The sequence below is a fragment of the Ursus americanus genome, chromosome 31 (assembly GCF_024610735.1).
Source record: "Ursus americanus isolate L20-20 chromosome 31, mUrsAme1.1.p, whole genome shotgun sequence".
NCBI lineage: Eukaryota > Metazoa > Chordata > Mammalia > Carnivora > Ursidae > Ursus > Ursus americanus.
In genome coordinates this window covers 30,830,978-30,853,890 of record NC_142157.1, presented here as the reverse complement: position 1 = coordinate 30,853,890, position 22,913 = coordinate 30,830,978, and the positions used below count along the sequence as shown (strand labels likewise).

General features: G+C 50.4%; 1 protein-coding gene across 6 annotated transcripts in view; it reads right to left on the bottom strand.

Moving 5' to 3' along the window:
- SFMBT2 (Scm like with four mbt domains 2) overlaps positions 1-22,913 on the bottom strand; it is a 220,901-nt gene that overhangs the window by 11,535 nt on the left and 186,453 nt on the right. For all 6 annotated transcript variants that reach the window (XM_045812898.2, XM_045812901.2, XM_045812897.2 and 3 more), the window contains 5 exons: positions 11,165-11,274; positions 4,825-5,000; positions 1,979-2,145; positions 1,407-1,688; positions 540-668 (listed from right to left, as the gene is read on the bottom strand). In XM_045812898.2, coding sequence (XP_045668854.1) covers positions 540-668; positions 1,407-1,688; positions 1,979-2,145; positions 4,825-5,000; positions 11,165-11,274 — 864 coding nt within the window. The remainder of the gene's footprint in view (positions 1-539; positions 669-1,406; positions 1,689-1,978; positions 2,146-4,824; positions 5,001-11,164; positions 11,275-22,913) is intronic.

Here is a 22,913-nt window from a genome sequence, read left to right as displayed (position 1 = left end):
CAAGCGTAAGGTGGGGAGAAGAGAAGGCAGACCGGCGGGGACTTGGGGGCCCAAGAGGGCACGGTGCTGAGCGCCTGGGTATCTGCATGCGCCCTATATCCAAGACTTATTGCTACAGAAGCTGGCCACCCAAAACTGTCACTGGGCATGGGCGAAAAGAGGCCCACAGGAAGCCTACTCTTTCTCCCTGAAGGACTGGGAAAAAGGTAGCCTAGAGAGACAGAAATCTTTCAGACAAAAATGGCTTTTCTGCAGGACAGAGACCCCCCACCCAGACAGCGACAAAGGCCAGACGGCCCCAGGCTCCCAGCCCCTGACAAGGGAGACCGAGCTGGGACTTGTGTGCCTGCTGGACTGCCAAGAGCCCCCCACGGAGGTGTCAGGGGGGAGCACGCGTGAGCCAGGCTTCCACCCCCAGCCCCATGCAGTAACAAGAAGTACTCCATTCCCCTGCCAGAGCCGTGTCACAGTGTCACAGACAGAAGCTGAAATAGAAGATCAAAGGAAATATAACAAACACAGCAGCAGGACCAGCGCACCTGTTCCTGAAATATCTTGGCCAGGGGGGCGCAGTCCGTCAGCTTGATGAACCTCACCACGTCGGTCACCGTCCACTCCAATGGGTTGCTCTCCAAAACGAGCCTCTCCTCCTCCTCTTGCTTTGTGTCCTGACGGCAGAAGGGAGGCAGGTCACTTGATCACCGCAGGGTCGGTGGGATGCTCAGTAAACCCTGTGGGCCTGAGCCAGGCTTTCCTCCTCCCTCTGGCCTCTCCGTGGGCACCCGGACAAGCCACAGAGGCTTCCGGGCTCGAGGGACTTTCTTAGCAGCTTGTCCAGGTTATGACTTTGCCTCCAGTGACTTATGTGTGGTTAGAGGTTGAAAGAAAAGGCGCAGCGAGACCAGCTGCTGAAAATCTAGTTCAGGAAATTCTGGGCCTGCTTAGCAAGGATGATCTCCGACTGGAGAGAGGGCACGGGGCGTGTGGACTGTAGAGGAGGCAGCTGGTCCTTCCTCACTTATTCTGGTGACGACGGTGCCCATGACCTCCCAGCTGACCACATACGGCCTGGGGGTTTGGGGGAGACCTGATACGCTGACTTAACATTGCACAGCATCCCAGAGGTCTCCTGTGAAGGGGAAGCCTAGCGTTCAATGGGACCCCGAGGACCTGTTCTGTCTGCTCTCCTGACATTAATCTTTTGCAGCTGGGAAACAAAACAGGAGCTATTATTTCTCCATTCAAGATGAGAAATCACCAGGCCTTCGCCCCAGACTCAGGAACCAGGCTGGAGCTGCTGCTATGGCTGTTGGTACTTTAAACAGGGAGCCCCAAGTCAAGGCCCTGCACCACACTGCCTTTCTTCTTTAGCACCTGCCCACAGCCCGGGCCCCACACAAGCTCACCAGGGCCCGCGGTGTTAGCTCTGCGGCGTCGTGGCCGGTAGCCGCGCCCTGTTCTGCCCCCTCAGCACAGGAAGCAGCCTGAGCCCTCCGGCCCCGTCGCGGCCTCTCCACGGGCGGCCGGCGCTCAGGCTCGGAGCTGCTCCTCAGGGTGACGGCCCTCCGGGGCCGCGCAGAGGGGACCTCGGCCGAAGAGGTGTCCGTCTGGTCATCGCGGAGCTCAGAGCTGGTCTCCTCACTCCCAGTGTCCTCGTCCATGCCATCCGCATCCTCTTCCTCACTCTCCTGGGGAGAAGGGAAGGAACTGAATTCAGGGAGGCCTTCTCCTGCTCAGCTGGCCCCGTGCAAACCCCCAGGGGGGGCCCCAAGACCCATCCTGTGGTCCCCACCATGGTCCCCGTCGCGGCCCTCTCCCAGCCCACATGGCCAAGCAGGCTGACTGCTTTCAGCCGCTGAGGGGCAGGGCTCCTGGTAATCGGAGTTTCCAGGCACTTGGTGTTGCACGTCGGCTGTGGCCCTGGCGAGCAGACGTGCGTCCCGGGAGTATGCAGGAAGGTACTCTGAGCGGGACCTACCTCCCCCGAGCCTGCGGCCAAGTCCACGGCAGAAGACCTCCGCTTCTTCTGCACGAAGATGGATTTTCGCCGTTTCCTACGTCTGGCTGGCTTTGGGTGCCCGCTCTCGGTGCTGGCTTCCCCAATTGGGGGCTTCACAATCTTCTTCCTCTTTCCGTAATAATAGGCTGCAAGAGGAGAGAGAATCAAACACATCTTCTAAAGGTCACACACATACTTACGTGGACACAGAGAGAGTAGAAGGACCGGAGAAAGACCGGGGAGGAGAGAAAAAAGAGAAAGAGAAGAAAGATCGTTCTGACATTTGGAATATTTCACCCATGCCCTCACGGTTAGAGGGTGTTATGGGTAGCACCCCCCATGGCACTGTATTTGCAGATGGGCCTTTAAGGAGGCGATTAAGGGTGGATGAGGTCCAAAGCATGGGGCCTTCATCCCACAGGACCAGTGTGCATACGGGAAGAGGAAGAGACAGCAGGAAGGTGCACGGGGGAAAGCCGTGTGAGCACCGAGAAGACAGCCGTCTGCAGCCCAAAGACAGGCCTCGGGAGAAGCCAACCCTGCCAGCAGCTCGGTGGAGGTCTCTATTAGCACACACAGCACCCGTTAGAGAATCATTCACCAACTTTCAGTAACGACTGCTGTATTTTATAAATTAAATGTACACTCAACTAATCGAAACCACTGCTAAGGATCCAGTCTTCAATTACCATCCCGATCAAGACTCATTACCCAAAGTCTCGCCCGTCCCACAACATCACCCCCGGTATTCCACACAGAACCACATGCAGAAAGGGGACCTTTGGCTGGGGTTGGAAGAAGCCAAGAAAAATACCCAAACACACAGCTGCTAGGTTACGGTGAAGCACGTGATTTGTGGCGGTGTGACCGCCCCACATGCCCACGCTGCCGTATTCCCACAGCAAAGTCATCCGGCCCCGGTGCTCGACTACCTCACGTGCAAAATGAGACCTGCGGGACCAGGCAGAGCAGGACGCTCGAGGCTTCACAGGGCCCCACGTACCAGTTACTGCTGGATAAGCACTTGCTCACACCCAAGGGCCCCTGTGGGCACGACAAGTCTGGCGCAGTTCCGTTTTCTAGGAGCCAGGAGGGGAGTTAAGATAGCGGAGGAGTGGGGGGGCCCTGAGCTCACCTTGTCCTTCAAACACAGCTAGAATAAGTATCAAATCGTCCTGAACACCCAAGAAACGGATCTGAGGGCTGAGAGAACAGTGCACGTCTACAGGTGGTTTTCTAGAAGCCTGATGCTGGAAATCAGAGCAGTTTTACCGAACACAACAAAGGTGCAGCACACTTCAGTGTCTTGGGGTCACACTGGGGTGACTGCGGGCCTCGTGCTCTAGAGTCTTCCCCAGCATGGTTCTGTCACTTGCCCGTGATACATCAGTTCCATCTGCAGCAATGTTTACTATACGCTGACCCAGGGATCTTAGGATTTTGACGTTTTATCACACGAGACCCAGAAAAGTCTCTAAGTCATTTGGGTCGTGTTTAATTCGAGCTGTGGTAACCTGCTTCTTCCCATTTTTAAGGCAAATATTCAAGGGCGAGTTTGGCTCTCAGTCAGGTCCTTTGTGATTCCGGAGCATCTGTTATTAAGCAGGCTACTCCAAGGGGTAATGTGAGGCGGAAACAAGTTTTCTGGAGAGGACAGTGACGTCACCACACCCACCCAACACACAGGTGACCCTCCATGCGTGAATGCGGGTGCAGAATGCCAGGTGGTCCAACCTGGCGGAGAAGAGCGCTGACTCTTAGCAGGAACGGAGTGGAAAACAGTTCTCAGAATATCCACGCACGCATACAGAGAAAACTACAAGAAGAGTCACACTCCGAACGGTGGTTCAAGTCTGCTCAGATTCCTGGTTCTGACACATGAGGTGATCAGTCTCAACTGGCCGGGGCTCCCAGCAGGCGGACTGCACCCCCGAGGTCCTGTTCACACCCTGGCAGCCGGAATGTGGGCTGGGAGAGTGAACCTCCAGGCCACCGGGACGGGGATGCGGTCACGCCTGGGCCGGAGATAACCGAGGGGAGAGGTCGCAAGAGCAGACGTGGGGATCAGAGGGAGGTGTCAGAGCTGGACGTAACCCGAGGTGGAGGTGTCTGCGAGTGGCTACAGTGCATGTGGACAAAGGCCGGGGCTGAGGAAGGACAGGACCTGGGAGAGGCCACCAGAGAAGGCAAAGGCACAGCTTGTGTGGGGGTAGACAGCACGAAAGTCCTGCCGGGAAGAGATGGGAGCAAAGGCAGTGGGGGGCAGCTGACCCCGAGTCCCATGACAGGAGGGGCAGCTGAGGCCACGGAAGTGTGGACAGTGCGGGCTGCTTCTGCACTCTCCAGACAGTCCCGTCCAGGGAGCTCTGAGAAGGCGGTATAGACAGTGGGAAGCAGACTATGACGAGGCGCTCACCCCGTACAGAGGGGAAAGAGAGCCTCTATACATACTTCCTCAGGATAAGGACCATGAAAGCAGTGCCGGTTACCAACCATTACCAAGATCCAGTTTTATCCCGCTCTCCTTTCAGCCAGGTAGGTTTCCAAACTTAGCCGATGCCCTGAAACTCACAGCATACCCCTTCTCATCTCTTCTTTGCCAAACGCCTGCCGGTGATAATTTGTCGTGGTGTTCCTCACCCTGTCCCGCCCCTGGGCTGGAGACGTGCGAGTCTCTGCCACGGCAAATCTTACACAGTTCTTTCACAGCAATTCCCAAGAAAAATTATTAAAGATTTTTGTTTGTTTGTTTGAAAAACCCAGCAACTACCTTACCCCACAGTTTAGGCCCTCAGCCCAATATTCTTTTCATTCCTTGAACTTACTGTACTTGGTTTTGGTGTGGATGGAGCAGTTCTCTGGGCAGTTCTCCGAAACTAGCACAGGACTGAACAAATTTGGGCAGCATTCCAGCTTGGCACAAACCCGCCGGCAGAAATCTGCTACTTGGTCAGAGGTTCGCACGATCTTGGCCACGGCCCGGTACGTTTTGCCTCTGTACCTAGAAATGAGGAAGAGTGATGGCGAGAACGCACAATTACTCAGACCTGCTTGGTACGGCGTGTTCCGAAAGCAGCCCCTTTGTCTTCTAACAACAGAGTAGGCTGTGTGTGATTTCCACTCCATTTGTTTTTATCATTCCTTCGGAGCTCAGAGGAATACTTTTAAGACAGCCCAGGATCGGGCACAACGCACGTGATCACGTGTCACCGCAGAATGACAGCCACAGATATTTCCAGACGAACCTACTTGAATGTAGGTTCGCACCACCTTTCAACACATTTTGAAAATATCACTGGTACAAAACAATCATAAACTTCTCCATTAGCAGCAGATAACTGGTGTTTAACTGACATGTCACGGAACCCGGAGTCCACCGACACGAAGAAAGCATCAACACCGTGGGGCCTGTTCAACTACGCCCTTGAGGTGCACCCTGATTCTCAAGTTGAAATCTTTTTTTTTTTTAAGATTTTATTTATTTTATTATTTGAGAGCGAGACAGCATGAGCAGGGGAAGCAGCGGAGGGAGAGGAAGAAGCACACTCCCCACTGAGCAGGGAGCCTGACGCAGAACCCGATCCCAGGACCCCGGGATCATGACCTGAGCTGAAGGCAGATGCTTAACTGACTGAGCCACCCAGGCGTCCTCAAGTTGAAATCTTGAACAACAATTTATCTTCCAGAAAAATTGCGGGACCTCTGGCAGGTAACACTCGTATTAGTTTCTGGAAAACTAACCACAATCCAGAGGCGTGAACTACCAAGTAACCCTGCCCGCCCACTTGTCCACGTCTGTTAAGGGTGACAGGCACGAGCTCTTTGCCAAACCTGCTTTGCACACTTGTGTTGCAGGTTTCCAAAAGTCTGCCGCGAAACAACAGGGACACCCGGTAATTCATGCAAACAGCATAACATAAGGACAGCATCACTTCGGTAATTTGCAAATGAAGTGTTACATTCCAAACCTAGGTCTGGTTCCCTAAGAAAAATGCGGTGATAGAAATAAATAGGATAAACTGATCCTGAGTTTCTTTCAACTAGGCTTTCTTTCTATGCTTCTGAAGATTAGAAAAATATTCCCCCTCCTAACAAATCATTTTTTTTTTACGGTATCAACAGCAAAGAAATTAAATTCTAACTTGAAAAAACTGGACTCCGTGTTCATTCTCTGGCCTTTCAAATCCCAGCCCCACTGTACTGACTGTTCTTGCATTTCTCTGAAGCGCCACACGTGGCTTTCTGTGCCGTAAGAACTAAAAAGCAATTCTTTGTAGATAAGATCATGCTTTAAATTGCATAGCCCTTGAACAACTGTTGATTTTTCTAGGACCTCTATCGACCCTCGATGTAGGAACACACCCCCCTGCTCCAAGGAGGGCTCTGTGATTCCCTTTCGGCTAGTCCTTGCTTGCTGCTGTTGTTGTGCTTGTAATGAAAGCAGCACAGTTCTGTGGACACAGCGTGTGTCTCATGTTCTGGGGAAGGCAGAGGAAAAATACGTTACTGGTACAACTTCCCTTGCAGTTTTTCCCACTGCAGTTTTGGTGGCCCTAGGGCTCTCTTCCAAAGAGCTCAATACCAAGATTCTTAAAGTTCCTTAAAAAAATAAAATGATATAAAGAAAGCAAACAGGAGAAATGTGAAAATTGGGTCCGAATTCAACTTGTGGAAGTCGGGCCTAAAGACAGATGTTCCCAGACCTCCAAATTCCAAAGCTTCCAGAAACACATTAGAGGGACATGAAGAGAACAAGAACAAATACCCCATGGGAAATAGAGAAGGGTCGGCTTTTTCTTCCCTTCTAGTTTGGGATGACTCCGTGGAAGCAAATGTTTTAGCAAACCTTTCCCAATGAGGATATGCCACTCTAAATTTATGAACACAGGATTATAGTATGGTTTAAAAGTAATGGGATCCCCTCCCCTGCCTTCCTTCCGGAACAATACCATCAAAAAGCCACAGTAGTGGAGGAGGGTGGGGAGACTGGGCAGGGAAGGTGTGCAGGCTGGAGAGGCGGGGGGGGGGGGGGGACCCGCGGTGTCCTGGCCCAGGGGGTGGGGGACACCGGCAGTGCTGCCGGGACCTCCCATCCCTGCTGCGGGCACAGCTGACAGGTGGCCTCCTGCTGCTGGCCCTAGAGGGTCTGCCCAGCTGCAAGAGCTTGCCCTCTCCCCTCCCAGGGGCGGCCCCCATGCGATGAGCCACTGTAATGGGGATGGGAGGGCGGCAAAAGGGCCTGGCTACTTGGGCCCAACTTGAACAACCACAGAAGGCCATTCTAACACCAGAGCTGACCATGGGCTATGGTCCATCTCCCCCTCTCCCGCGGGTGTCGGTCCCAAGGGCCCTCCTTAATTAAGAGGGTCCAGAACAGTGGCAGGCAAGGAGGGAGGCAGGACCATGGCATCCCCATCCTGCTCAGAACACAGAGGATATCTGCCCGTGGGGGACGGCCCGGCACAGGTCGTGCAAGGGCCCAGATGGGGGTGAAGAGAAGAACAAAACGACAAAGAGACTGGTTCCAGAGTGGGGCCTGACCAAACACATCAACATACTGGGGACAGGCAAGCCAGGTTTCCCCTGTGTGCTGGGGGGGTGTACAAATACAGGAAAGGAAAAGTCCAGAGGGGGCCTCCCCAGTGTTGGGAGGCCACGAAGACTGAATTCAATCACGAGTGTGCAGGAAGGGCCAGCCTGTGGGCCTGAAGCTGCTATCTCCAGAAAAGCTCGCCTGCAAGGTGGACGTGTGGCTGGTGTCTGGGAACTGCATTTTGGAGGTGATCAAGGTGGTGAACTGCGCCCCGCCTATTTGGGCAAACCACGTTTTGTGCTGAAGATGTGATCCGTGTGCTTCCCTGATCCATGCCAGGCACAGTGCTGCCCATGGGACCAGCCCCCAGTAAAAACCTAGGGCGCCTGGGCTTCTCTGGATAGAAACATCACGTGATACACACCTCCACTGCTGGGGAAGCCGAGTGCTCCCTGGAACCCCTCCCTGGGGGAGAGAGCACAAGGAAGGCTGAACCGGAGATTCTTCCAGACCCCACTTGCATGTCTTTTCCTCATGACCTTACTGGCGTGCTACTCACAAAATAGGAGCATGAGTAAAAGACCAAAAAAAGTGAAGCAGAAAGACATAAAAAATCAGTAATTGCTTATGAAAAAGAAATGAAAATACCATTTTCGTAGAGCCAAGCATGACTCACCTCGAAGTTGTGACTTTCCTTGTGTCTGCCTAAGTGATAAGTCTCATTCACTCCAAATTAAAGAGGACATTTCCTCTTCAAATACTCTGAATAACTGTAACAAAGGACTGGGAAAATTTAAGGCTTCACCTGGATTTGACAAAGATGATCACAAAAGCCACTCAAAGCAGAGTTTTGAGTCTTTCTCCTCCAAAGAAGATTCTAGAACATGTCGGAAAACATTTAAATGTCTCTAGATGCACAGAGTTGGAATTTTTTTTTAATCCCCGTAAGGTATAGCCTAAATTCCTCCTTCTGAAATTCAAAATAACGTAGGTCAATTAAGTAAATTCATTGGAAAGAAAGAATTTTCTCTTCCAGGACTACTGAAATGAACTACGTGAGAATCGACTTTCCCTCTGGCGCCAGAACTACCCCAGTTTTGCCTTTCACTACATGCTGAAGACTCAAGATACAGACTCCTTACACGGTGTTCAATACTGCAATAATTTCTTCTAGTAAAAAAGGTATGGTTATTTGATATATAGGGAAAAAAATCACCAAGGGATGAAAGATGATGATGTTAGGTTTTTCTCCTGTGCACAGGTCAAACCTTTTCACAGTGGCACCTCCATCCTCTCAAGGAAATGGGTCTTTTCTCTTCAGAAGAGGAAGAAGCAGTCAGAAACCCCAGACGCTCAGTGACAGCACTCCCAAGCCCCAGGGGTGGACACTCTCACATCCTCGCCTCCTGAAAGCACTCCTTGGGTTACTATTATTCGAAGACCACAACCAAATGCCTTAAATGCAGGTCCCCCCTCCAGGAGGTTAATTTATTCAGGACAGAATGTATTTCAGCCTCTCGGCAAAATGGGAAGAAGCCAGCCCTCTCTCATTTGCACCACAGAAAACAGCAAAGTTGTCAAGATCTAAAAAGTCGTCGTTTTACATCAGAAGTGAAGAGGTGACTCAACACACAGTATCGAAAGGGAACGCTCCCTCCCACCTGTAAATCTGTCATCATTAGCAGCTGCTTTGACATGCCACTGTAATCCAGCATGCTGGAAACCCGGCACAGACAGACACGTTCTCATTATAAGTTGCTGTGTAAGATCTGGCTAAGGAACTCACTGTCATATTTAATCTAATAGGTAATACGCTGCCTTTATGATCAGCCAGGGCTGACTTCCCCGTGTCTGTTTTGATTGTATCAGGCTGGATTTCATAAAAGCTCTGATCGACCTGGTAACATGAAAATGAGTGCAAACACCGCAAAATTAACTCTCCCTGTCATTTTGGTACCTGGGGCAACTTTCTGGCTTGTTTAGGAACAGGCGAGATTTTAATGGGATTTAAGATTTTTGTATTTGTCCTGTTTCCTTATCTATGAGGTGTGTTGGGGAGGTGCTGAATTTTACAGAAACTGTTTAGAACAAGGGTTTCTTCGTACAAACACTTGATCAGGTTTTCGGCCACCACTGTTCCTGTGTGTTGACCTTAAAAGAAAATGTGCTGCTGCTGACCGCCCCCTCAGATGAAGTAGAAAGACACAGAAAATTCGGCTGGAAAAAAAACTTGCTTTAGTTTCTTCTGCACCACAGGTGAGGCTCATTTATTTATTTACTTGAAATAAATTCAGCAACTTACGTTTATTTCTATTAAAAAAAAAAACAACCAAAAAAGCAAAACACTAACAAACCACAGTAATTATGGAAGGAAAAGATTTAGTATGACTGAAAGAGATCATTAATTTTTCCCATTGATCATATCCTTTCAGGTCATTTATATGGAGGCTCATTTAAATTTTTCTCGGGAAGGACGAGCTGTGGTGCCACCTCTCCCTGACAGGCCGCTTCAGACAAATAAACGTTCTCCTGATGAACATGCACCCCTCTGACTTCTGGGGTTTGCTAGAGCATCATTAGACCACAAACGACATTTTCGGAGTCTAAAATTACAGTGTTCAAAAAAGAAATTAGGAAAAGTTGAGTAGAGAAGAGGCGAGTGGAGAGCAGCCAAGCACTACCTCGCCGTCCTTACTCAGTACCAGTGTAGTAAGTTAACCACACGGGGGAATACTACCGGTCAAACAAACCACCTCCCATCCCTCAACTTTCACTATGAACAGGACAGGTGCTTTCTTCAAAGGAGGGCTCAGCCACACTCTAGCCGCTGAACGTGGTTCACTGTTCAAAAAAGTATCATTTCCCAAATGTCACATCTAAAGGCTATTAGAGGACACTGTTCCACGAGAAGCTGACCAGTAAGATCTATCCTGTTGAAAAGCTCAATGAATACTGAGGACCCAAAGTCAAAGCAATTATTAAAGAAAATTATCTTGAGAAATCGATCTTCTTTTCGCTTCTAAACAGCCGTGCTCAGGCTTATCAATCCAGAGGGAGCTGTCAATTTCAGAGCTCGAGAAACTTAGAGCAGAGCCAAAACATCATCTTTCCAATTAGCCTATTTGCAAATAAAAGAAGTGACCAACTACATGTCAACCCACAGCCCTTTAGCCAAAACCAAGCAGAGGTACGGGTTCTTTTTATCTTTTACAACTGCCAACTCTCAGAGCGAAGAACACCTGTGCCTGGCATAAGCTCCTCACGGCATCAAATATTAAGAGGTGTTAATGAATAACATCTAATAATGATAACGGATTTCCCCTCTAACTGTTCCCTTTCTGATCAAATAATCTATTGGCCCTGAAACACAGGACGTTCTGATTCTGAATGTTTAACACAAGAAAGCATCCGTTAAACAAATCTCTCCTTTAGTTCCAGAATCCCAAGGCTTACGGCAACTCTGTGTAACAGAAACGCCAATGAATCTGCACGCAGCGCACAGAACTACTCAATGACAGTCCTTCCCATTTGTTCCCATTTCTGTGGGCTGCGTCAAAAGGAGGGATGACGAGTTTCAAAGTAGCGGGCTGACTGTCACGAGCGCCTTGTTTCCCAGAACTGAGAACACATACTTTGCCTTCAGTGTCTCCTCCTGAAAATTCCAGTGTGGGTCTTCCACCAGCTGCAATTCTCTCAATACCCTTCCAGGCTTGTAAGCTGCATTGATTATCATGCTTAGGACCTGTTGGGGAAAAAAGAACAGCAATGAACTTCAACTGCATCCATTCCCACTAAGACAAGAATGCTGCGAAAACCACCCAGCTGATGAGAAGCGTTTGCTGTTCACACCCATTCAGTCGGGTGGAACATTTTTTGCAGCCTGACGCCGATTCGGCTCACCATCCACGGGATAGAAAGGGTGGTGAAATCCAATCCCTCTGGCAGGGCGTGTGAGCCGCTGGCCAGAAGGATGGCAGACTCTCCCTAACATTTCTGATTGAAGAAAAACGATCTGTTTCCTCCAAAGAGCCAGTGATTATCTCCAACAGGATTACTCTGCAGTAAGATTGGCTACTGAGAATTTCATTTTATTTTTGAAAATAAATTTCAAAAGGAATCAGTGAGACAGAGGCAACGGATTTGTGCCAACAATTCTGAGCTGACTACAGATATCTGTAAGGAGACTAACCAAGTATTTGAAACTCATAGGATGCTGGCTCAATATAGGGACATTTCATATGAGGACAGTTTCGAGATGTGAGTGCTTCAAAGGACCTTCTGGAGTAACTAATACCATCCGACAATCTATTTCCTCAAACCTCCCCTTTATTCCCTATTCCCAAGTCCGAGGAAGGACACCTGTGGTCACTGCCTCCCACGACAGTCCCACTCCCAGACATGGAGACATGTCCCTGTGACGGGACATTTCACTCTGGGAGCCCCAGCTGCAAGGCTCTGAGAAGGTCCCATGTTCCTGTTAACCTCGACGTGCCCCTTGAATGGAAAGATGGCGGAATTCAGATCCCTTGGGGCACTCCCCCTTCTGTAGGCAAATCATCAACCATGAACGTTTATGAGTTCTGGCACGTTCCAGAGCTGCTGCCATTTGGACAGACCTCGTAAAGAACGTGAAGGTACAACGCAGCCTCCAAAGGAACACTGGCACCCACGGTGTGGAGCTCCATGGAAGGCGCCTTGCTGAGGCTCTGCCGTGTGCCAGCAGGAGCACGGGCAGCAACGGGTCACGGCACCCAGCACGCTTGCAGCATCTCCCTGTCCACCAGGAGAACGAGCCAGGCACTGAGCTCACGTTTCAGGTTTCAGAGCAAAACACCACTGAGGGGGTGAGAAACGCCCTGACTGGGATGAGACACTGGTGTTACTGCCAAAGCCCCTGCTGCTCTTGGGGAGGACGCCGCACGGCATCAATGGGAGGATGGAGAGCAACGTATGTGGCCCGGGATTTTATGTCACAGCGTTCCTGGATCTGAAGTGTTCCAGAACACAACCGGCGTGCTTTTCACCCTGATTTAATTCTAAAAAAGGACGAAGCTCCCTCATATTATAACAGAAGAACTGATCTTAAAAATATTTTAGACTGTGCAATGAGCAAGTGTCTTCTCTGAGGCAGGGTAGCGCTCTGCTATGCTGCAAGGTCCGTATAAAACCCCAGCAAGAGCACATGGGCCGGCCGCTCAGCTGAGGCACTAAAAGGCCAGGACAAGGCCGTACAAGCACTTTTGCTGTGTTTATGTTTTCTGTATTAGAATAATCATCTGATTTTATTGTTTACTGTCAGTAGAATTTGCGGAAATCGAGTTTAAAAATAAATCCAATTAGAACTGGCTGAAATAATGCACAAAGTATTTATGAACAGACGATAAAATTTAAACCGATTCTTTCCATTGTGTTTTGCAAGGAAGGCCCCAGAGCTACATGTTATTTGCTGCAGAGCGAAATGCATTTGGAGACGGTGAAAAGAAAATGCCTTCCAGAGTTCCACTCAGCCTGGGAACAGGCAGCCATTAAGTTGTCAAAAGCGTCCAATATTGAATAATTTTCCCATGCATTTCCGATGCCACATCAGGCGTTCCCAAATTCAGCAGGCGCTCTATCAAACTTTGGGGTTGTGAGCTGAAAAATTCTTCTGTTCATGACATCTTAGTGCATTACAGCTACCTCTAGGAAAACAACTCAGCTGGCAGCTGGTACCACCATCCAGAGTCAGAATTACTCTGCTCCCGGCAAAAGCTGGAGACTCGGGTCACTATAGTATGCCCTTGATCACTAGGGGTTGTGCAGGCCCTGCCCCCGATGAACTGGCAGCATGTGGGTGTGACGTTAACAAACACTGTTCCCAACAAACTGGCATAAAGGTGTTTGCGTAACTCCAGGAGGAAAATCATGCTCCAGGGATCCCTCCCTCGATTTCTTGGAGCTCACGACATGGTCGTGGAGAACACACCTTACACGGAAGTCTCCACAGTGTCCTACAGCAGATCGGCAGGCACGTTGAACCCCAGTTCCATCCTGTAGAAGGATGAGTCCCGGAGGTGCCTGACGAACTTTCCTCCTGTGTATGATGGGGGCACTGCCGTTTATCTGGTTCATAAGGGGGTCAGAACATTCCACCTCAAAATACGCCACTTTGGCATAGGATTATTTTGAGCTGAAGGCAACTGAGAAACTACACACACAGAAGGGACTCTCTGCTCTGCCCTTTTCTGCCTAGAAGTAGGGCATACATGCCCTTCTCTAAAGGCGTTCCCTCCTCTCTTCCGTACCTCAGAGGAGGAGAGCAGCTCTTGTCACTGGAGAAAGAACGTGGTCACCGAGATGACTCTGCACAAACCGACTTTACTAAAAGCACCCTCATCACCTTCCTTTAGTCTCCCGTATACTCACCTTCCCACCATCTACCACCCTAGAAGCCCAAACCCCTTTTCCTTTGTCTCTCACCTCTCCATACCGCACTGCTGTTTGTTAAAATGGTACAGAAACATCTCAAGCAAAATGGCCTCTTTGGGCCTTCACTACTCCTCTGTGAGGCCCCTGTGCATGCAACATAAACCTTTTCTCCTGTTCATCTGTTTTATGGTCGTTTTCAATTGCAAGCCCCAGTCACTAAACCTAAGAGTAGAGATTTTCCTTCTCTACAACAGGGATGTCATGGGAAAAGGTAGCCTGGTGATGGGTATTAAGAAGGGCCCGTATCTCAATGAGCACTGGGTGTTATCCACAAACAATGGAGCATGGAACACTACATCAGAAACTAACGAAGTGCTGTATGGTGACTAACATAACATAACAAAAAAGGAAAAAAAAAAAAAAAAGAAAGAAAAAGAAAAGGTATCCCAAATCTCAGTATCAACACAGTCCTCACAAACCACAGAATAAACGATCTTCCGTGTCTCCACCCGCTCTGTCCCCACTGGCCCACACTGTTGTGTCAGTCTTCACGTCTCTGCGGAATAACTCTGCTTCGAAACTCCTTGACTTTCCTGCGACCGATTCCTTTTCAGAACTCAACTTCTTATGAAAAGACAGTATGCTTTTAAATTCCTCCTCTTCAATCCCTTTCTCAATGACCCAAATCCAGTTTCCTCTCCAACCACGACACACAAGTGCTTTGGGAAGGTCACCAAGGACCTGCCACAAATTCCAATTAGCACTCCCGTCTCCCAGGCCTCTGAGGAATCCGGCCCTGCAACACCCCTCTCTCTCCCCGCCTCCCTCCCTCCCTCTGCTCCGCAAGCATGGGCGCTGGTTCACAAAGTGGGGAGTGGGTCCAGTGTGTGGGGGAGGGCCAGGGGCATCGGAGAGAGGAAGGAGAACACAGGCAGGTGATGCCAGCAGGACAGGAGCTCACGCTGCACACCATGTGGGGAGCACAGGAGCCAAACCTGGGTTTCCTCCCCCCAGGCCTCCCGCTTTCGGGAGCTCAGAAGATTATGTATATCGATGGGAATTTTTTTTTTGTTCACATCAGGAAATTATGTGATTCTATGATTTCCTTTCATATCCACAATAATGAAAACTCCCAAAACACCAAAGTAATTTAGATAATTTCCAACCTCAACTATATCATATGATCAAAGTCAGAACAATGTGGAAAGTGCAGGGAACCACTTAATAAGAAAATTATTTCTTTGAGTGTCAAAATCAGAAAACACTTTAGAAAGCAAATATGGCTCCCACAGCTTGAGTTCGGCGGATTTAATGGAAAGGAGACAGATTCTCAACTTAGAAAGTCTGTAATTTGCTAAATTCTAGTGACTGCAGGGAGGGCTCTCTTTGGGGGAGATCGGCTCCCACAGAAACATGAAGAAGAATATTCCCTCTCTGTGTGTGGGGGGGGGGCTCAGAACAAGGATCTGGACACAAAGGAGCCTCCCCCACGTGCTCACTCTGCTTTAACAGACCTTTCTGCTCTGCAGTCTCTCCGAGAACCACGGTTAACAATAATTAGCTTTTGACAGGAACTGGAACCACCAAAGGCCCTCGTGGGCCTAAAGCATTTCTCCTTTTCAACTTCAAAATCAGATGGAATGGAGCTAATTTTATAAATAGGTTTATAAAAAGTTTGGCTGGTTGTTGGTTTTTTTTTTTTTCAGTAAAATGATAAAGAACTGTTCCTGCTTAATCAGCATTTTCTCCATCCATAGCGTTTTGAAACGAGCCTCGAAAAGAAAGCAAAGCAAATAACCTTCTCAAGTGATTTACCCCATAAAACTAGGTGTTTTCGTTTTGTCTTCTCAAGAACTAACGATCCCATGCATGTTCCTTTGCATATGCTGCATCTAATACTAAATATTATCTAACGATAACCTTTATGTTCATCATTCCTTTAATCGTTACAAAAATTTTAATGCCAACAGTAATAATCACACATATCGTACTAAGTGGAGAACTCCATTGCTTTGGCTAAAACTGATCTCGACTTTCATTTCAATCCTCAACGGAAGGCTGACCTCCCCTGGCAGCCCACCACCCTGGAGGGGAGGCGCTCCCTCCGTCCCAGCAGCAAGGCTAGGGAGCCCCAGGGCTGCCCTGGTAGGTAGCCTTTCCCCCAACCCAACCCCACACCAATGAATTCCTGGCTTTATCGCTTCAACTTGATTAAAAGACCATCCCCCCAAAGAGGCTATAATTCTCAGGAATTCTCCACCGCCCCCTGGAAGACCAACAGGAGAATCCCATCATACCCTAAATCTTCATTCACCTCAGTCACCAGAAACCCAACACTTCTAGAACATTCTTTCTACCCAGAATCCAATTCCCGAATGCCTCTGCATTTCCCCCAATCTGACCTAATTTCAAACACCTCGGTGTACCCCCAATGCATCCATTCTGCCTTCCATCATCAGCAAAATATCCTAGAGCCCAAAACACTTTCCAGAATATTCTTTTTCACCTTATGGTTTTCCCTTCTGCTCTGGGCTAAATTGTGCACCCCCAACCCTATTCATATGTTGAAATGCTAACCTCCGTGTGATGGCATTAGGGGTGGGGCCTTTGGGGGGAGATTAGGGTTCGATGAGGCCATGAGGTTGGCACCCTCGCGATGGAGTGTACCTTTGTGAAAAGAGACCTGAATGCTTGCTCTCTCTCTCCCTCTCTCTCCTGCCATGTGAGGACACCGCAAAGAGGCAGCCAGCCCTGTGAAAAGCAGAACCCGCCCTGTAGGCACCCTGACCTCGGGTTCCAGCCTCCAGAGCTGCGAGGTGCACATGTCTGCTGTCTGAGCCCTTCTGTGACACCAGCCGCAGCAGCCCAAGCAGACCAAGCCAGCCGCCTCTCCTACATCATCACGTTCCCTCCTCTGCAGGATGGCTTCCCTTCCTGCAGAAACTGGTCCACAGCCGCCCCCCCCCAACAACGACTACAACTCTCTCTTCCTCTCTCATCTTCCTGCAGCCACCTCGCTCATTCTCTGCTCTCTTTTACAGTAAAACCCGTAGGAACTGTCTGCACTGGCGGGCTCCTTGCTCTCCTCAGTGCTCTCTGGCACCCATCCAGGGGCGCTCCTATGCCCACATCATGCCCACATCGCCAAAGAAAGGCCATGCTTGGTTCTGTTCTTATTCTCTGTCCATTCCCATGAGATCATAAGCACCATGACATGAGGAACTGTATTTTGTTTGCGCTGTATTCACAGTAGCTACGGTTATACTCACCAATAGTAGGAGTTCAACAGTATATTTTGGAATTTGTTCAATAAATTTCAGTATGAGCACGAAATGAGTTAAAATTATTTAAAAATATTTAGGGGCGCCTGGGTGGCACAGCGGTTAAGCGTTTGCCTTCGGCTCAGGGCGTGATCCCGGTGTTCTGGGATCGAGCCCCACATCAGGCTCCTCCGCTGTGAGCCTGCTTCTTCCTCTCCCACTCCCCCTGCTTGTGTTGCCTCTCTCGCTGGCTGTCTCTATCTCTGTCAAATAAATAAAATCTTAAAAAAAATTATTTAAAAATATTTACTTAACAGTTATTTAAAAATAGTTAAAATTAAAGTGACATCTAGAAATTAATGACTAATTCACGCCAAGAATTTATTTGATACCATAAAATACACAAAATATATGTGGACAGAGGCCAGAAGAGAACATTTGCCCCTGGTTTCCTTCGCTACAAAAGTCTATCCTACAGCGTGATGAGAATGTGTCACAAAGGCATCTTACCTTCTGATGGGCAAACAATAACAACTTAACCTTCGCCAACCTTCCCAGACACTTGCCAGCACGCTAGAAGTCCGGCTCCACGGGTTACGTGTGTGTTACGGGTTACACATGGGCTTGGGCACACTGTTCTTCATGGGCTGGTGTTCAGCGTGAGCTTAAAACAGCAGCAACAAAAACACCACAGAGTATCACCGAGAGGCATGTCTTCATCTTGGATTTTGCTGACTTAACCAGACGTCACCTAGGCAAGATTCTTCCTCTGTTCAATGTTACCCCAGAGCCTGAGTCCTTGATATGAGGCCACAGACCCCGTGGCCCACTCCTCATTCATACTGATGAACACACGGCTACTCTGAAGGAGAAAAGTTACCTTTGGGTACAGTATGGCATCGTTTACGTGAACAGCTAAGGCTGCCTCGGATTCCTTATTTTCTGGGTTCTCACACGAAGTCGTTCCAGTTTTTAAGTGAAAGTTGTGACAAGTAGCAAAGAACAAATACTCAACGATATATAATGAAGGGGAAACTCAAACAAGTCATCACAGAACTCCCCAAATGTGGAAAATAAACCATGTGGCAGCAATATAAACAGCAAGCTCCAACTGAAGCCAAATTCCAGGCCGCCAGGTCCCGCTGGAAACTTCCAAGGTGGGGGGCAGGGGGCGGGTGGGTGCAGTGCTCACTTTCCCCCATGGGGCACTCGCGCCACTGCTGGCAGGCAGGCATCTCTGATGGAGTAGGGGAGGAGAGGACGGCAGGTTGCAGGGACTCAGGAAACACAGGATTCTTCTGGAAGCTCCTGCTTGAGCTGATGCCGCATGTCCATGAAGCAGAGAGCCATCAGCACAAGGCCCAGAGCCCTCAGGAAGGGCCTGTCAGCAAACTGGCCTTCTGCGTCGGACCCGACGTTCAACATTTCAACCCTCTGCTGTGATGTTTGAAATCCCACTGCACCTGTCTGGCCTACACTGGCCATGCTTCATGGAGAGGTCTCAGAGTCGAAGATAACTGCCAGATGCCTGCCAGGCGGAGCTCCTCCATCCCTACCAGCCAGGGAGGAGGGGTTCGTGATCCCGGGTCCTGAGCACAGGAAGCGCAGTGACAGCGAGACCAGGAAGGACACCATGGGGTACACAGAAAGGGGAAACTCTAGAAAAGGCATCTCTTTCCATCCTCTTACTTACTGTCCGAGTAACACATGGTCTTGCTTCCAGATTTATAAACCACATGCCTACGACTCCCGCGGACCCCAGAGAAAAGAGAACTGGGGTATTATTCTAACGTAACCAGACGCCGATTTCTGCCATCTATCTGCACTGTGTAGGTCTGTTAAGGTAAGACAGGCTGAGAGGACAGAGAGACAAGGCCCCCTCCCCGGCTGGAGGGGGGCTGTCAACTCACCAAGTAAGGAGCCACATCTCTTGCTCACTGTGACCCCCAGCTCCAAGAACAGTGGCCACCTGGCACAGGGGTATGGCCCATGAGTTCCCAGGGCCCGAGTGAAGGAACGGAGGATGGCCTGTGTTTCATTCCCTACCAGGTTCCAGCGCTGAAGAGCCCCAGGTGTGGCACATGCTCAGTGAGTATCTGCTGCGTGCACAATAACCCAGCACCTTCGTATCTGGAACACCCTAGAACGGTCGTGGACAACTGAAGAGAACCATGCCTGGATGACAGAGGCACCCTGCGGGCCCCACGCCGCTTACTCCACACTTGCTGAGGCCACAGAGCTATGAAGACCACAGAAGCAGACTGAAGGACAGAGAAACCTCGTTCGGTGAAGGTGAGCACTCCAGTCTCCTCCAGGATCCCTCTGCAGCCTGGCGGTAACCCAGTGCAGCTGCCCCAGCCTCGGGCATCGGCACCCCAGCACGCACAGCTCCCACTCGTGTGCACGCTCACCCTCTGCAAGTTAGACTTCTCACCACCTGTTCTCTTCAAAACAAAGGAAGGCCTCCCTGCTCATGCCTCAGCCTCTGCACCCCCAGACCAGGCTGCCATGAGGGTAGCGAAGTGACTGTTTCAGATACATGAGACAGACGGACAGACAGACAGACAGATGGATAGACAGGCAGTAGACAAGATAGAAATGATAAACAGATGGTAGATGACGGATGGATGGGTAGGTGGATGGAGGACTGGATGGAGAGACAGATGACAGACGGAGACGACGATGGGTAGATCCAGGGTAGAAAGATGGCTGGATGGACAGGTTGGTGGGTAGAGTGGGTGTGTGCACCTGCACGTGTGCGTCTGCATCTCACTATCGTCAGGCACAACAGCCCTGCCTTGGCAGAGTGGAAGCGCCATCTAGTCTATGCCACCGCATTCACCCTGATCTCCAAGTCAGATCCAGGGCCCATGTCCAGGGCACAGGCTGGAGGACAAGAAAAGACCACGGAAGCTTCCCGCTTCAGAAAGTCCCCGAAGCCTTCTCTGAAAGTCTTAGGAAGAACAAAGGGAAGAGAAAGTCAAGGGCTACGCCTCTACCTTCTCACAGGAAAGTGCACGGGTCAATGCTCATCTCCTACATGACCAAGCCCAGGCTGCCGAAAAGCAGCACATAAAAATTGCACGGGTCGTTCCTGCTGCCGAGCCAACATGGTTCCAGACCAAGTGCGGCATCACACATCCCAGAGCGACGTGGAAAATGGGAAAAAAAGACTCCTCAAGATTCCTCACTGGACATGACATTTCTATGGCTTATTGCTCACTAAAACCAGAGGTCACATACAGGCAAATAACTCAAGTCAAGTAACATTTCCGAAAAACAACAGGTGCTCCCCAAACCTCTGTTAAGCCCTGCTGGGAGGACGTCACCCAGGTACGCCGCCTTCGTATCACGGACGTCAGCGTTGCCATGAAAATGGAGACTAATTCCTCCTGAGCTGCTGTTTTTAGAGTCCCTCCAGCTGGCAGGACTTTTCATCGCTGGACACACGGACACGAGTGAGTGTGTGAGAGTGTCCACACTCCTTTCCTCTTGTGCTCGTGCTGCTCTCTCCTTCACACACGGACACAAGCACGCAGCACCCCCTCACTATGCTGTGCAGGAAGCAGGATCACGGGCCTGGCCACTCAGGAGACTGCATCTGAAGTATCAGCAGAAGCTTCCCCAACACCCTTGCAACACAACACCAACACTCTCAGCAGCGGAAGCACTGTGACACACGGACCTCACAAGCTGACCGAGGGCCACTTGGATCTACAGTCGACGGGTCTTTGGGAGACCCTGGTGCACTGCGGCAGGCTTTGGGGGCCGAACTCTCTGGGATAGAAAAGGACGCCCCGGGGTCCCATAAAATGCCCCAGCCTCAGGGGACGTCCACAGGCTTGACCTGACCCCTCCCCTCAGGACCTGTGGGTCCTGGGTCCCTCGTGGGGATGAAGACTTGGCCGGACCCCTCACTGGCTCTAGCTCCCCCTTCTAGAGGTCAGCCACTTCCTCTGCTGCCCCCTTTCTGGAATCGAGGCCAGGAACCGCTTTTAGTCCTCAAAACCCCATTCCGGTCCGATGCCCAGAGCAGACATGTGTCGGCCCTCACTTGGGCCAGAACTGTCCCCCCTCTGCTAGTCTGCCCTCTGGGAGGTGAGGACCCTCTTCTCTGCCTGCACGTAACTTCTCTGAGGCCGGCTCTGTCCGCACGCACACAGGTCAGCCGCCTCTAGGCAGACCAGACGGAGAGAAAACAGCTATCACTCTGCATTTCCCAAAGACATGAAAACCTATAGCTTTTACCAGCACGGACGGCCTGAAAAGCAAATGTGGTCTGTCTTTGCTCCGATTACCTCGTTCTCTTTAAGTAAAATGCAATTTGAGACCATAGAGGTTCTGGTGCTGAAGGAAGCACATTAGCATAAATATTGGCTTGCGGGAGCTCACATTTTTCTTGCACTCACAGAACTGAAGTGCTTGCTTTTTTTCTTCTTCTCTTCCTGCCTCATGCATTTTCTGAACATCAGCAAAAAACTAGTTTTATCATCAGAAAACTGCTCTGGCCTGGCTTTTACATTTGGCCGCTGGCACCTATCGGGGAAGTGATCGGGGATAACCACTGTTGATGCTACAAACTCACATACAAAAGCCAAAGAGCCAGCCTCCGAACCAGGCTGAACCTGGGGCCATGGGGTTTGTGAGCAGAGCCGGCGGGGCCCCGGCGCCACGTGCTCATCACCGGAGCTTGCCCGTGACGGATAGTCTTGTAGGTGGCTTCAAAGGCACCCACCAGTTCACCGTATTTTCGCCAGGCCTTCCTGTTCCTTTCTGATCACTCCTGACAAAAAACAGGCTCAAACATAGGCAGGCATTACCGTACCCACAACCCACTCTCGGGCTGGACTGCGGAAAGTTAATTCTCGGTGCACAGGTGACGGGAATCGTGACACGGAGTCCTGGTTTAATTTCTTCCTCGATCTGGCCTAACATTTCCAGGGATCCATGCCGCCTCATCTAGAGCCGGCCAGCGGTCCCTCCACTGACCCACATCACCGTGGCCTTTCAGAGGCATCCCTCCTGCCTGACCTGCCTCGAGCACCATCCTTCTGTAGCAACAAATGTCTCATCTGCGACACAGGTCAACCTGCCCCTCCAGCTGGCCCGACCTGCACCGTCCACTTTTAGGAGGCAGGGCCCAGCCACGGGAGGTGAGCTGCTTTACATGAAAGCAGAGCCCAGCTGCTGAGCACACCTGCCAAGGGCCCAGGACAAGGCCCACACAGATCTGTGACCTTTGTGTGTCCGTCCTTCAAGGTCCTTACTCTTACGGTGCTGTCAGCCTCTTTCCCGTTCTTCCCGCCTTCATCCCAGGGCACCATTGACACCCCAGGCCTTCCATGTGAAGGCTGCCCACTCCTCCACGCCTCCTTCCCCACAGACTGCGGGGGACTCCCTGGGACCTCGACATACCCGTGCCCACCTCGTCGCAGCACCTGAGATGCTCACCACTCTGCTACACTCGACCTGCCTGTTTGTCTTTCCCGCTCGACCAGAAGCTCGTGAAGGAGAGGAACCTCCTCTGCACATTTTATAGGTTATATTCTCCCAAGTAAATAACCACGACAACGGCCCAATCAGAGTTTCTTTACAGAGTTTCTTCTCAACTACAACCTCAATTTTCTCTCTAAAAGGGATTTTGTTTTCTGAATATGTACATCTTTAACTGCTAATCCCAAAGATGGTCTAGAAAAGCAAACATGCTCTGACT